Raw genomic sequence first — 14,293 nt, 5'->3', positions numbered from 1 at the left:
GCAACGAGATGTAAACAAAAGAAAAGTGTTAATATCTCAAGAATGGCTGAAAATTTTAATAAGCAGTAAATTGCAAAAGTGCTTGATTTTACAAGCACTATCCAACAATACCCATTTAGGAAGATGGGAAAAACCCTTTGAAGTGGAATCTGACTATGAGGAATTATACGTGGACTCCACAGAAACAGATATATCCATATTTTATCTCTCCATGGGTAGTTTCCTTGTTGTATAAAGAAAAAAGTGCCATGCCACTTAATTATAGGCCACGAGGATAACCCATTGCCCACAAGAAGTCCATAAAGTTGACGTGAAGAGTGTCTCCTTTTCCTTTGTATAAAGACATAAGGCCATACAGTTATTGACTCCTGTCGATGTGACATGGAATAAGGAGGCTATGAATAAGACTTATGGGGCAGAAGAAGAATCGGGCCTGCTCAATACTGGAAGCCGTGACAAAACTACTGATTATTTTTGCCTTTGTCACAGTGACAATCCATCCGCACACAACTGCTGTGGTGCTTTCAGTGTATACTTACATTTGTTTGCGCAAACAAATGGCGGCCATTGAAGGACACCAAGCTCATATCGCTCCATTCTCAGTCCAGCGTTCAGACACCAGCTTTCCCCTCCTAAGACCCAGTGATGATGTCACTGCACACTGATTTTATGTCATTGGACAGACCCAGCTATGATGTCACTGCACGCTGCCTTACTGTCATTGGTACTTGGCACATAATCGAAGCCTCAGGAAGGCATCAGATGCAAGTCCTCACTGCCCTCTATACATAATGCATATAGACCCAGATATTGGTACTGGGAACATGGTGGTCCTCGAGGTGGTGCTAAAACACCTCTGAAAGAAGTCTGGAGTTTAGAATTAAGATCCCTTTAATATCCCCATTACATCACTAACCCTGCTGATGGGCCCCAGAAAATAAGCAAACCAGTGCCATAGGGGGCGCCCTACTTCTCCATGTAATGCCCCGGCGTCTGTGATGCTTTAGGACCTCCAAACCACCACCAGCCTGTTTTCCAGATTCCTAAGAGACTGATAGTGATGCCCTTGTATTTTCAGCCCGATGAGGCATAATCTAAAAATTTTGAAAACTACAGCACTATATTCTAGGTACCTGTGAAGAGTCATAGGGGTGGTGCCTCTACTCTGGAGAATCAACCTTAGTCGGTTCTCTGTGATGGGTGTCGAAAAGGCCAAAATATGTTAAAATAAGGCAATTCCATGAACAGTGAAGCGAGATGTACAGCCTGAACTCTGTGTATGCAATGACAGCTTGATACAAGCCCCACGTGACTTTTCAGAGTAGCGTAACCACCCCCTTGATTCTTTATGGGTCAAAAGAATGTAGCGGACACTGGTTTTAGGTTCCTTTTCTACATTATTCTGTATCATTCAGAATATACAAACTTAAATTACTACCATCTTAGATAACAGGTACTTTGGTTACTTTTAAGATAAATGTTCCCATAACACGTGTTTTTTAAAAGTGAATTTTTCACTTTATTAGATAAAAATAAACAAAGTATCTCCTCCAATTGACACTGTTCTGCTGACTCTGGAACAGTTTTTCTTTTCTTTCTGTGTCCCTCTGTGCCAAAGTTATGTTCCCTGGATAATTACGATACAAATTCTCCATTCAACTAACACTGGTCGGGTTCCGCAAAACTTCTCTGTGGGCGGGGCCGTGTTTTGATTGGCCAGAGTCAGAGGAGCCATAGCATACGCCCACAGAGAAATTCTGTGTGTTCAGTTGATTGAAGGGAAAATATGCACCTTCATTACAAGGAGGCATAACTTTGGAACTGAGGGGCACAGAAGAAAAAGAAAAACTGTTCCGGAATCAGTGGAACAGAACAAATTGGTGGAGGTACAGAGTATGACTTAAAAAATCGAGTGAAAGGTCCCCTTTAAGTAGCCTGCTTTGATTTTATGCCACTTAATAGTTATATCCATAACTAGACTGATTTCTAATTTAATCTGCCAGGTTTGCTATGTTATCCTTTCTAATAGAGAGGAATGAGCTGAGCTCTAGGTGGGAGTATATAATTTTCTATTGTCCGATCTAGTACGTTCCTGTAAAAACACTGTCTGGACTTTTAAAAAAGACTGTGTGTCTAACTTCCTCCGAACACACACCATGATGATTAACAGATCTCTCATATGAATTGGTTAACAGAGAGTTGTCAATCAGTAGCAAGTGGGAGGAGCAAACACGGCACACAGGATTTTCCCTACGAGTAAATAAAGTGCTATAAAAATATATATTTTTAATACCATCTCAACATTCCCGAGGCTGTACTAATAACAATATCCAAAAGTCTACTTTTCTCATAATTATTTAATCTTGTAAATCAATTGTCATCCAGTGACATCATAAGCCAGAAGTCCAGTGACATCAGAAATCAGCGCCCCATGGGAAATAATCAAAATAGTCATACCTTCTCCTCTTCGCTGATGTTGCGCGTGGCGGTTCTCCAAGTGATGCTGGGCAGAGGATCTCCCGATGCCTCGCAGGTCAAGGTGATCTCATTATCCAGCTCCACGGCAGTCTTGTTTTCAACGTAGGTAATCTTAGGTTTTGCTAAAAGTGACAGGGAATACACTTTAAGTGCAAGACAAAGATTTGCAAATTTGATGATGGTGAATGGTTTGGAATCATTGTATACACTGTTACACAAAGAAGGCAGGAAAAAGATGATGAGGAAATCTGAGAGAGAAATGATACAGACTGAAATCGAATTAATAGTACCCTCCTGAAGTAGCAGCCGTGAGAAGCATATTGAGAGTTTTGGGTACTGTTACTGGTCTTGGGTCTTAGGCTGTAGATAAATTATTGAAGGCTTATTTTAATCTTTAAGGGGGTTGTCTCTCCTTGAAAAATAGCAATTTTGCAATTCACCACTCACTAAAAATGGATTTTTAATGGGAATATGTCAGTAATATGCTTGAGGGTCAAAACTATGTCAAAGGCACCAACTTACTCTATAGCAACCCCCTGAGGAACTTCAACTGGTCATACACTTTTGAAACCTGACATCTCATTCCGCTTATCGAACCATACACAAGAATTTGTGTGTTTTGAATGGGGAGAGGGGAGTAATCTGGCTTCAGACATCTCAGGGGACAACTTATCATTCCTGAGAATAAAAGGATCGGGCATATTGATATTCAATATGCCTGATCCTATTTAACCAGACATCAACAGTTAGGTGTGAGTCTTAAAGTCAGGCGGCTCCAATACACATAAAACGGTGTCATGAAATCAGCTGGTTTCTCAATTTTGCTCTAACCTGTATTGGGTACCTTATAGGATTTTGCCAACTACTGTTAGGCTGTGTGCCCACTATGCGTTTTTTAAGCATTTCCGCAGTGGCAATTCCGCTCCAGAAACGCTTAAAAAACGCTTAGTAGAAGGTCTGCCATTTTCCCCAATGATAATCTGCATGTGCTGTGGACATGCTGCGGATATTTCCGCTGCAGATTATCATTGCGGAAAAATCCGCAGCACTATCAATTATTTTGCGTAATCGCGGCGTTTTCGCCGCCATTGACTTGCATTGAACCGCATAATATCTGTACATGCGGATATTAAGCGATTCAATGTGCGGATGGTACCCGGGTCTGGAGAAGAGGAGACTCTCCTCCAGACCCGGGTACCATAGTACCTGTAAAAAAAAAGAATTAAAATAAAAAAATACATTATACTTACCTTCTGATGGCCCCCGGTCTTTTCTCCACTGCGTCCGGTCTCTTGTACGGCTCGTGATGGTCTAAAAGGACCTGCCATGACGCCATTTAGTCATGTGATGGGTCACGTGACCGCTGACATCAGCAGTCATGTGACCAGTCACATGACTAAATGACGTAAAGGAAGGTCCTTTCACACCACTGCGAGCCTTACAAGAGACCGAACGCAAGACCGGACGCATCTGAAGGCAAGTATAATGGTTTTTATAATATTTTTTACCATTTTTAATCTCTTTTTCAACTATTAACTTGGTCACACTATATAAATCCATGCTGGTTGCATGTATTTATATAGTGTGACCAAGTTGTCAAGCACTTTTCCAAGTAATGCTAAAACCGCTTGGAAAGCGCTTGTCAACCCGCATGCGGAAATGCATGTGAAGAACGCTTCACATCCGCATGTCCCTGGCAGGAAAACGCATGTACAATCCGCATGTACAATCCGCATGCGTTTTTTCTGCCAGGGAGATGCAGAAACGCTCAGGAAAAATCCAGAGGATTTCTGCATCGTGGGCACATAGCCCTATACGCTTTAACAATGGGCCCATGGCGGTGCTTAAAAAAAGAAAACATAACCTACAAGACCCTCGTCACTTCTCCATAACATTGCTGATGATGGATATTGGGTGGGAAAACTCCTTCTGATTTTGAGGAAAGAGCAAGGAGACTGGGAGTCTGACAGCTTCAGTCAATCAGCAGCCGCTAACTGGCTGCAGCAGTCATCTGAGAAAAGGAAGCAAGGAGAAGCGGTGAAAACTAGGAGGCGCATACTACTTATATATATAATTGTACTCAGTATGCAGGAGCTGCACCATATCTGCTTTACATGCCCTATTATGAATAAGGCCACCAACATTATGGCTGCCGCACTAGATGGGTGGTGCGCCACGGCGCTCTACGCTATTTGTATACGGCCGCCATTCTCAATCACTCTGATGTCAGCTGCTGCTACATCTGTATTCATCAACTCTGGCTGCTTGTGACTGCCACTGATTTCCCAATAGACTGATGTGTCCTCACCGTAGACCTTGAGAAGAATGGTGGCCTCGCTGTCACCGGCTTTATTCTCGGCGATACAGTTATATTCGGCCTCGTCGTCTTTTTCGATTCCATTGATGGTCATCTCTGATATGTCGTCACTGAAGGAGTATTTGTCATCTCCATCTTCTATGGTTTCTCCTTTCCTGTGCCAGGAAAATAAAAATAAAGTTACTAGAAAGGATAAAACTCATGACTGCTATCTGACTACTCATTAGTAATGTGCAGGCTTTATATTTTTGCATGCATCCGATTCTAGGTATAGTTCCATCAAGCAAGACATGGACATCCTCCATGCCGATTGTTGGGGCACAGCACCAGTGGCTGTGCCTGGCACTGGACGTATGGTAGCAGCTGTGCCTAGCACTGGACATATGGTTGCGGCTGTGCCTAACTGCAGTTCATGTCCAATCAATTGTATAGGACTGAGTTGCAGTACCAGGAACAGCCACTAAAAAATGAATGGTGCCGGTGGTGCCGGGAGTCAGACCGCCACCAAACTGATATTGATGAGCTAACCTTAGGTTACATCATCAATATTAGATTGGTGGGAACTGAAATCCTTGAAAACCCCTTTAAAATAACTGTTTTGTTGTCCACAGTTTGTATGTGTCTAAAGACAAACCATTAATTAAAGGGGTTGTCCAGGATTTACAGTGGCATGGAAAAGTTTGGGAGCCTCTGGTCAAAATTACAGTTATTTTGAACAGTTAAGCAAGTTGACGATGAAATGATCTCTTAAAGGCCTAAAATTAAAGGTGACACATTTCCTTTGTATTTTAGGCGAAATAAAAAATATATGTATTTTCATCTTTTACATTTTAAAAATTACAAAACAAAAATGGGCCGATGCAAAAGTTTGGGCACCCTTGGAGCTTTGTGTACTCAGATAACTTTTACCAAGGTTTCAGACATTAATTAGCTTGTTAGGGTTATGGCTAGTTCGCTATCATCATTAAGAATAGCCTTGTGATGCAAATGTCCCAGTTTTATAAAAGCCAGCCTCCTCTAACCTTGTGCCAAAAAACAGCAGCCATGGGCTCTTCTAAGCAGCTGCCGAGCAAACGTAAAATGAAAATGGTGGAGGCCCACAAAGTAGGAAAAGGCTATAAGAAGATAGCAAAGCGTTTTCAAGTTGCCCTTTCCTCAGTTCGAAATGTATTTAAGAAATGGCAGTTAAAGTAGAGGTCAAGATAAGGTCTGGAAGAGCAAGCAAAATTTCAATGAGAGCTGCTCGTAGGATTGCTAGAGAGGCAAATCAGAACCCCCCACCTGACTGCAAAAGACTTTCAGAAAGATTGAGCAGACTCTGGAGTTGTGGTACATTGTTCCACTGTTCAGAGCCACCTGCACAAATATGGCCTTCATGGAAGAGTCATCAGAAGAAATCCTCTCCTGTGTCCTCATCATAAAATTCAGCATCAGAAGTATGCAAAAGAACATCTAAACAAGGCTGATGCATTTTGGAAACAAGTCCTGTAGACCGATGAAGTTAATACAGAACTCTTTGGCCACAATGATTAAAAGGCATGTGTGGAGAAAAAAGGGCACAGAATTTCAGGAAAAGAACATATCGCCTGCCATTAAGTATGGGGGTGGATCAATCATGCTTTAAGGTTGTGTTGCAGCGAATGGCACGGGGAACATTTCACGGATAGAGGGAAGAATGGATTCAATAAAATTTCAACAAATTCTTGATGCAAACAACACCATCTGTAAAAAAGCTGCAGTTGAAAAGAGGATGGCTTCTACAAATGGATAATGATGCTAAACACACGTCAAAATCCACAATAAATGACCTCAAAAGGCACAAACTGAAGGTTTTACAATAGCCCTCACAGTCCCTTGATCTGAACATCATTGAAAATCTGTGGCTAGACCTCAAAATAGAAGTGCATGCAAGACTACCAAGGAATCTCACAGAATAGGAAGAATTCTCCAAGGAAGAATGGATGAAAATCCCTAAAACAAGAATTGAAAGACTCTCGTCTGGCTACAAAAAGTGATTACAAACTGCTATACTTTCAAAAGAGGGCGCTACAAGGTACTAACCATGCAGGGTGCCCAAACTTTTGCATCGGCCCATTTTCGTTTTGTAATTTTTAAAATCTAAAAGCTAAAATACATATTTTTTTTTTTGCCTAAAATACAAAGGAAACTTGTCATCTTTAACTTTAGCCCTTTTAGAGTTCATTTCATCTTTAACTTGCTTAACTGTTCACATTAACAGTAATTTTGACCAGGGTGCCCAAACTTTTACATGCCACTGTAAATGTTGAGGACCTCTTCTTGGCATAAGTCGTCAACCTCAGATAGGTGGGTGCATCTGACACCACCGATCAGCTGTTTCCAGCTCCTGCTGTGGCTGGACGTACAGAGCCAGAACAGCCCCATACACTGTATAGTGGCCATTCTTGGCACTGCAGCTCAGTTCTTATTAAAGTGAATAGGAGCTGAGCTGCAGCACTAGAGAACAGCCACTACAAAGTGTATGGAGCTATGCTGGCTCTCAAGTCCAGCCACAGCAGGAGTGGAAACAAATAATTGGCGTGGGTGACAGCTGTCAGGCCCCATCAAAGATGATAATAATTATGACCCTAGACTTCTTTCAGTGCAGCATACTATGAGATTAGTCGCTTTTTTATGACACGACGTGCTTTTGCGTCCGCTTCCTGGCACATATCATTACAATGTGAATTACATATGGACATCACTTACTTTGTCCAGCTGATTTCAGGCTCAGGAAATCCATCAGCCTCGCAGCTTACAGTCACCGACTCTCCCATGCTGGCAGTGGCATTGACAATCAGCTGCCTGGCACGCACCGTTGGTGGAACTGGAGAAGACAATAGGGTTTGTGGTTTACTTTTTTCCATATAACACTACAAGAGAACATTTGTAGTACACTGTATTATACAAAAAGTGACTCATTCTCCCCTTATCAGTCACTTCTCTCCTGTACTGACCAAAAACTGTACAAATATGTTCACAGATCTGTCTACACTGAGGGATCAGGTTACATCTGATGCCTATAGAAGTCTATGGAGAGACGGAGAAAGCAGGAGGCAGAGAGACACAAAGAGAAGTTGCTGTATCTCCTCTTGACAAGAATCTGTAAAATAGAGGACTGGTACAAGAAGAGCACAAGAAGAGTACCGTTCACTATGACTTGAATATCCTTGAAGTTTATCTCTCCTCGGGCTAAGATCCGACCCTCACACCGGTATGTTCCTTCATCTGTTCTCTTAATGTTCCGGATTTGTAGATAATTATTGGCCAGTATAACAAAGCGGACTGTAGAGAAAAGAGATAAAAAATATCAAGAATTATGATTACCTCACGCCTTGGAATACCAACCCCTTCAATAGTGGAGAAGATGAACTAAAATCTAGTTTTAGAACTTCAAGGATAAGATAATGCATGATTTGATGGGAAGGGTATGAAATATATTTACCTGTTAAGGCCCCCATACACATTAGATTATAGTGGGCTGAACTCAAGAATCACACGACCGTCTAATGTGCATGGGGGCCTCCTGACTGTCTCTTGAAAGCTGATGTACCTGAACAGAAGCATCCAGCCTTCTGAATTTCAATGGCCGATCCTTTTGTTCATTCTTGTTGACAAACCGCCGACAAAATAAAATACAAGTACACCTGGCCGAGCCGAGCTCTCTTGTGTATGGAGGAGTCAGGAGATATAGCTGCCGGCCAAATGATTCTTGGGCCGACAGATATCTAATGTTTTTGGTGGCCTTTAGATTTTAAAGTTGGCCATGGATATCTATTGTATTGGGTAAAGTTGGCCATGGATATCTATTGTATTGGGTAAAGTTGGTCATGGATATCTATTGTATTGGGTAAAGTTGGCCATGGACATCCATGCTATTGAGTAAAGTTGGCATTGAACATCTATTGTACTGGGTAAAGTTGGCCATGGACATCTATGCTATTGAGCAAAGTTAGCCCCCTGACTGTTCCTTGAAAGATGATGTACATAGAGAGAATGATCCGACCTACTGAATTACAAAGACCGATCCTTTTGTTATTTCCCGTTGACAAACTACTGACAGAATCATAGACAAATACAGGCCATGCCAAGAGCTCCTGTGTACGGTGAAGTCAGGAGAGATAGCTGTCGGCCAAATGAATCTTCGGCCAACAGTTGTCTAATGTTTATGGTGGCCTTTAGATTTATAGTTGGCCATGGACATCTATTGTATTCGGTAAAGTTGGCCATGGACATCTTTGTTATTGAGTAAAGTTGACCATGGACATCTATTGTATTGAGTAACGTTGGCCATGAACATCTATGCTGTTGAGTAAAGTTGGCCATGGACATCAATTGCATTGGGTATAGTTGGCCATGGACATCTATGCTATGGAGTAAAGTTGGCCATGGACATTTATTGTATTGAAGAAAGTTGGCCATAAACATCTATAGTACTGGGTAAAGTTAGCCATGGACATCTATGCTATTGAGTAAAGTTGACCATGGACATCTATTGTAGTGGGTAAAGTTGGCTATGGACATCTATGCTATTGGGTAAAGTTGGCCATGGATATCTATGGTACTGGGTAAAGTTGGTCATCAACATCTATGGTACTGTGTAAAGTTGGCCATTGACATCTATGGTAATGGTACTGTGTAAATTTGTCCATACATAAGTATTTGGTATTAAAAGCAATTGATTCAGACCAAAAGAAATCAGTCGGAACAAGTTTGTAGCTTTTACTTGACCACTGTTTTTTTGTTTCAGGCACCCTTAGCAAAATAAAAACTTAAATCTGATTCATTCCTTCACCGAGGGGGCATTAAGCTTAGAGTGGGGGGGAGTAAGGTGGAGTGGCATATGACATAGGTGCTGAGATGTAAGAGGCGCCAACAAACCACTCAACTAAACCCTTGAACTGAAATTTTGCCACAGGTAAGGGAATATCTAGCAATGACTTTGTTATGACCAACTTCTCCAATTTTCCATTGGACCATTAGGCATAATTTTTCCGATTTAACCATTTATTTTCTAAATTTATTGTCTCCATTTAATATCAAAATATCAGCCAAAAGTAAAAAATAAAATATACATGTTTCATTTAAACTATTCATAGAACGATCACTAGTGACAATGTGGGAGCCCCAGTCTCCCAACACTGTTGTAGAAGAAATTTGGAGAAGTTGAACGAAGTTGTGCTAATATGTCCAGACAGAATACTGGATGTAAATGGCAAAATTCTGTAATATTGTTGATATTTCACATACGACATGATGCTATACATTTCGCTATCTTTAGTTCATAAGCTAATTCCTTACTGTCCTTCTTGAACTGCACATCTTTGCCTTTGTGCTTCCAGATAATGACCGTTGTCAGTGAACTTGAGACATCACAAACGATAACGGCGTCTGACCCTTCAGTGAATTCCTGCGGGGTGGGAGCGTTCTTAAAGGTTAGCTTCTCTGGAAGAAAAAAAAAAGGGACGTAATGAAACATTTATGGAACAACCTGCTGAGACAATTCATAAGCAGCTTACGTGATGTGCCTTAAGAGGTGGTGTTACATTGCAAATATCTTCATTTAATTAGTTTATTTTAGTATTTTACTAAATACTTGCATGCATTTCCATAGGAAATAACCATTCTGGAATGTCTACTCTTAGAACTCCGCCTTGTGATGTTCCTTGGGGGAGAGTCACTATACAGTCAGTATGACACTGTCCAATCAGAGATGCCAGTGCCAGACTGTGTAAGGACACACCCCTTTAACAAGGAGAATGGTAACACCCAGTTGTCAATTCAGAAAGTTCCAAGAGCAATAACAAAGGAACGACACAATGCAGAGATCTAAAACAAAATGATCTAGAATTGTTAACATTTACTAAAACATACGAGTCAGAAGGAATGCCAGTTCCTCCTTAAATCTATCAAAGTGGAAGAAGAAAATACAACCATATGGCAATATCTTTGCTTTTATTTGCCCTTAGAATTAATGGGAAATCTTACGATAAATCTTGAGTGTGACAGTGCTTTCCGACCGTCCTTCTTCAGGGCTGCTGGCAATGCATTTGTAAGTCCCGGCGTCTGGAATGCTGGCGTTGTATATGGTAAGTGTCGAGGAGTAGTCATCATTTTTCACTACAGAAATCTGCTGTTGGTTAGTTAATCTTTGACCGGTTGGAGATTCCCAGTAGATCTCAGTTGCTTCACCGATTACTGAAGTACAATGAAAACAAAGGAGAAGATCAGTGAAAATAGTTAAACTAAGACAATGGAAGAAGGTGGTAAAAGAAAAAGAAACAAGAAAAATTATATAGCTAAAAATAGGAAGGTCAAAAATCTTAACGGGGTATGGGCCAAGTTGGCCTACAAGGGAGAAAAGTCCTGCCCGATCAGACTAGATTAAAATGTAACCATTATCCTATTATTCTCTTTCAAGAAAATATCTAAACTTGAATAAATCAATTGTGTTGTCACAACGGTAACATGCACGCGTTCCCAGCGCCGTGCTACTCACTACGTTCGCTGCTCTGCTCCTCCCCGTGTCAGGCCAACACGCTGAGTCTTCATGCAGCACTTCCAACTCTGATGGATATCCCTGCTGTTTCCACCTTGGCCAGATCCTGCAGGAATTTAATCCTGCTGTGTCTTGCAAGATTTCCCTTCCCCACCATATCCTCTGCCAGCAGTGGATATATTAGGATGCTCCTCCTTTTGTTCCCTGCTTGAACTTTGGTTTCTGTTCCAGTCCGTCTCCAGCGTTCAGTTAGTATGTTTTCTCGTCTTTTCTTCCCTGTTTCTGACCCGGCTCATTTACCCGTTCTGTCTGATCTCTCCAATCCTGACCCCGGCTTTGTTTAGTGACCCGTACTGCCTGCCCCGACCTCGGACCGTCTGACTACAGTCTTGCCCTTCTGCACCTTGCATACCTGCTCTGACCCGTGGGTCAGCTGCTGCAGGTCCGGGGACTGCCCTAGAGTGACACCTGGTGACTACCTGCGGCCAAGTCTATACTCCCCACCAGATGACTCAAGTGAAAACCAGGTAGTCACTTAGCCATGTCCCTCCAGGTTAAGTCCGTCCCGGGCGCAATGGGTCCACACCCACTGCCGGATCATGTGTCTACTAAAACCGTCCATACTTACACATAAATAAGGTTTTACATTCCCTCTTATCTGATTTGCTACCCATGATTTTCCACTCTGGGCTATAATTTTTAAGAAAAGGTACTACAATCTAGGCAGTGTAAGGAGAATAAGACCACATTACTGCTTTTCAATATTACTCTCCAATTTCATTGATCTGTGCCTTTTAAGAAAAAACATCCTGTTGGCTTTAGAGGCAGCTGACTGGCATCACATGCTGTTTCTTAATCTATGACCCAATAGTACAGACTGTTCCCCCGTGGCCTGACCTTCAGTAAAATTCAGGAAAGGTAAATTTGGCTTAAGTCACATCAATCTTATTATTATTACAATATAATACAAAACTCTGATTTATTCTTTGCAACATATTATACTACCGATTATATAGATCTTTACCTTGACATAAGAAGAATTTAGATTCCCCGAGGCTGATTTCACCTTGGTCAGGAACAATGGTGACTTCTAGAGCTGCTGGAAATGGAAACAGTAAGACGTTACTATCACATTTTACATTTAAATAATAAAAAATACAACAAATTTGTGATTTTTATGTAGAATATTTATCAACATCATCACTATTAAAATCTGCACAATTATTTTTAGGAACAACAGGTTGCAAAATCATGTTTGTTTTTTTTTATTGCACAGCCTAAGGCCACGGCCCCACTATCAGCATTTGGTCAGTATTCGGTCAGTATTTTTTCTCAGGAGTGGAGCCAAAACCAGGTGAGGAACAATCAGAGAAAAGGTATAATAGAAACAAGAGCACCAATTCTGCATTTATCACCCACTCCTGCTTTTGGCTCCCACTCCTGAGAAAAAATACTGACCGAATATTGATAGTGGGGCCGCAGCCGTAGACTTTCGAGGCACATCCTCTAATTACATTTCCTCAATTTTCAATTATGTAAGTGATATAAGAAAGCGGAGAACTTATAGCTTAAAGGGAATCTGTAAGCAGTTTTTTGCTATGTAATCTGAGAAAAGCAGGATGTAGGGACAGAGACTCTGATTCCAGCAATTTAACACTTACTGGGCTGTGTTTTGCTGTTTCAATAGAGTCAGCATTTTATCAGCAAAAGATTACCACTACAGGACTAGGTGCCTTGTGCGTCCTAGTCCAATCAAAGCCCCCAAAGCTTTCTGCCTATGCACAGTGTACACAGAAAGCAGCCAATCAGAGGTGTGGGAGGAGTTATACACAGCTCAGCATTCTGAGCTCTGCTAGATCTGCAGCAGAGAAAACCTTGATTGTTAACTAAGAGATACATCTCTGAAATCAGGGTCTTCATAATGCAGAATAAATAAGCTGCTAACAAATTTCTTTTAAGCACATCTCGATTAAAAATTGTTATCTGATTGGAAATAAAATAAATCTTCAACACCTGGTAGGCTCTTTTCACGTTGCGTTATGTAGTGGCCGTTCAAGATTTCCATCAAGGTTTCCCAAAGGAAACATTGGACTTGTAGGATTAAAGGGGTTGTCCTATTTTAGTGTTTTACCTGCATTGTGTCCCAAGAGGAAGGTGAGTAATCTTTGTCATTGCATTTAATTAATTTTGCCTTCTCAATGAGGAGCTGCGCTCCGAGGTAGGCAACAAGGAGTCACCAGATCGCTGGGCACAAGAATGGATCAAGGCAACATGGCTGCTAAGGAACAACTAAGGAACAACTTTACTTAACTGCCGCTCTGAACTCTTTAGAAAGGAAACAGGACCACCCCATTAATAAATACCATTGATATAGAAGGGTTAATATTTTCCTCCACATTCTATATTTTTTAGTATTAACTAGTCTCATAGTCTTATATTTTGTTTAAAATTTTAATTAAGGTTTCATATTTTGTCTAATATTTTTCTAATTCATATATAATATTTTGAGAAAACTGTGTGTTATGGGTAGTATACAGAGAAAGACATAATATCTAACAAAATCTCATGACATGTTTGTGAGAAGAGGGCAGCTGATGGAAATTTACAATTGGAACTACATTTGTCTGTAAATGAATATTGTTCATATGGTTAAACTGATTTTTTATGTTCACAACGATGTGCATTTCTTTTCTCTGAGCCCCCGAGACTGAGAGGTCTGAGTCCCATAATTTGGCCTCACTGGTGATCCCGTAATCTGAGTCAGAACACACAGCTACAACACCAATGTCATTCGTCTCCTGGTAGGTTCCCATGTTAGTACAATGAGCAAAAAAAAGGAAATAAATAAATGGGGGGGCTATGGATCTGTTTAAAGTATGTGCCGGGAGCTGTCAAATATACACTAGTAATGCAGTTTTTAAAAAAAGCCTGATAGTCACAAGAACCAGAGACGCGGAGATATGTTGATTTCAGGACCCTCA

The 14,293-nt window shown here is 41.1% G+C and overlaps 1 protein-coding gene across 7 annotated transcripts in view; it reads right to left on the bottom strand.

Moving 5' to 3' along the window:
• The window catches only part of NCAM1 (neural cell adhesion molecule 1), a 353,077-nt gene that overhangs the window by 119,250 nt on the left and 219,534 nt on the right, over nt 1-14,293 (bottom strand). For 6 of the 7 annotated variants that reach the window (XM_073656982.1, XM_073656984.1, XM_073656988.1 and 3 more), the window contains exons 2-8: nt 12,337-12,411; nt 10,802-11,011; nt 10,115-10,258; nt 7,961-8,098; nt 7,523-7,640; nt 4,787-4,950; nt 2,458-2,600 (exon numbers count right to left, since the gene is read on the bottom strand). In XM_073656982.1, the coding sequence (XP_073513083.1) occupies nt 2,458-2,600; nt 4,787-4,950; nt 7,523-7,640; nt 7,961-8,098; nt 10,115-10,258; nt 10,802-11,011; nt 12,337-12,411 (992 nt within the window). The remainder of the gene's footprint in view (nt 1-2,457; nt 2,601-4,786; nt 4,951-7,522; nt 7,641-7,960; nt 8,099-10,114; nt 10,259-10,801; nt 11,012-12,336; nt 12,412-14,293) is intronic. The other variant, XM_073656983.1, reaches the window with a different exon arrangement.

This window comes from Phyllobates terribilis, unplaced genomic scaffold (genome assembly GCF_046119375.1).
Source record: "Phyllobates terribilis strain yellow unplaced genomic scaffold, ASM4611937v1 Scaffold_12__6_contigs__length_324123572, whole genome shotgun sequence".
NCBI classification, from domain to species: Eukaryota; Metazoa; Chordata; class Amphibia; order Anura; family Dendrobatidae; genus Phyllobates; species Phyllobates terribilis.
This window is presented reverse-complemented; position numbering and strand designations above follow the sequence as displayed.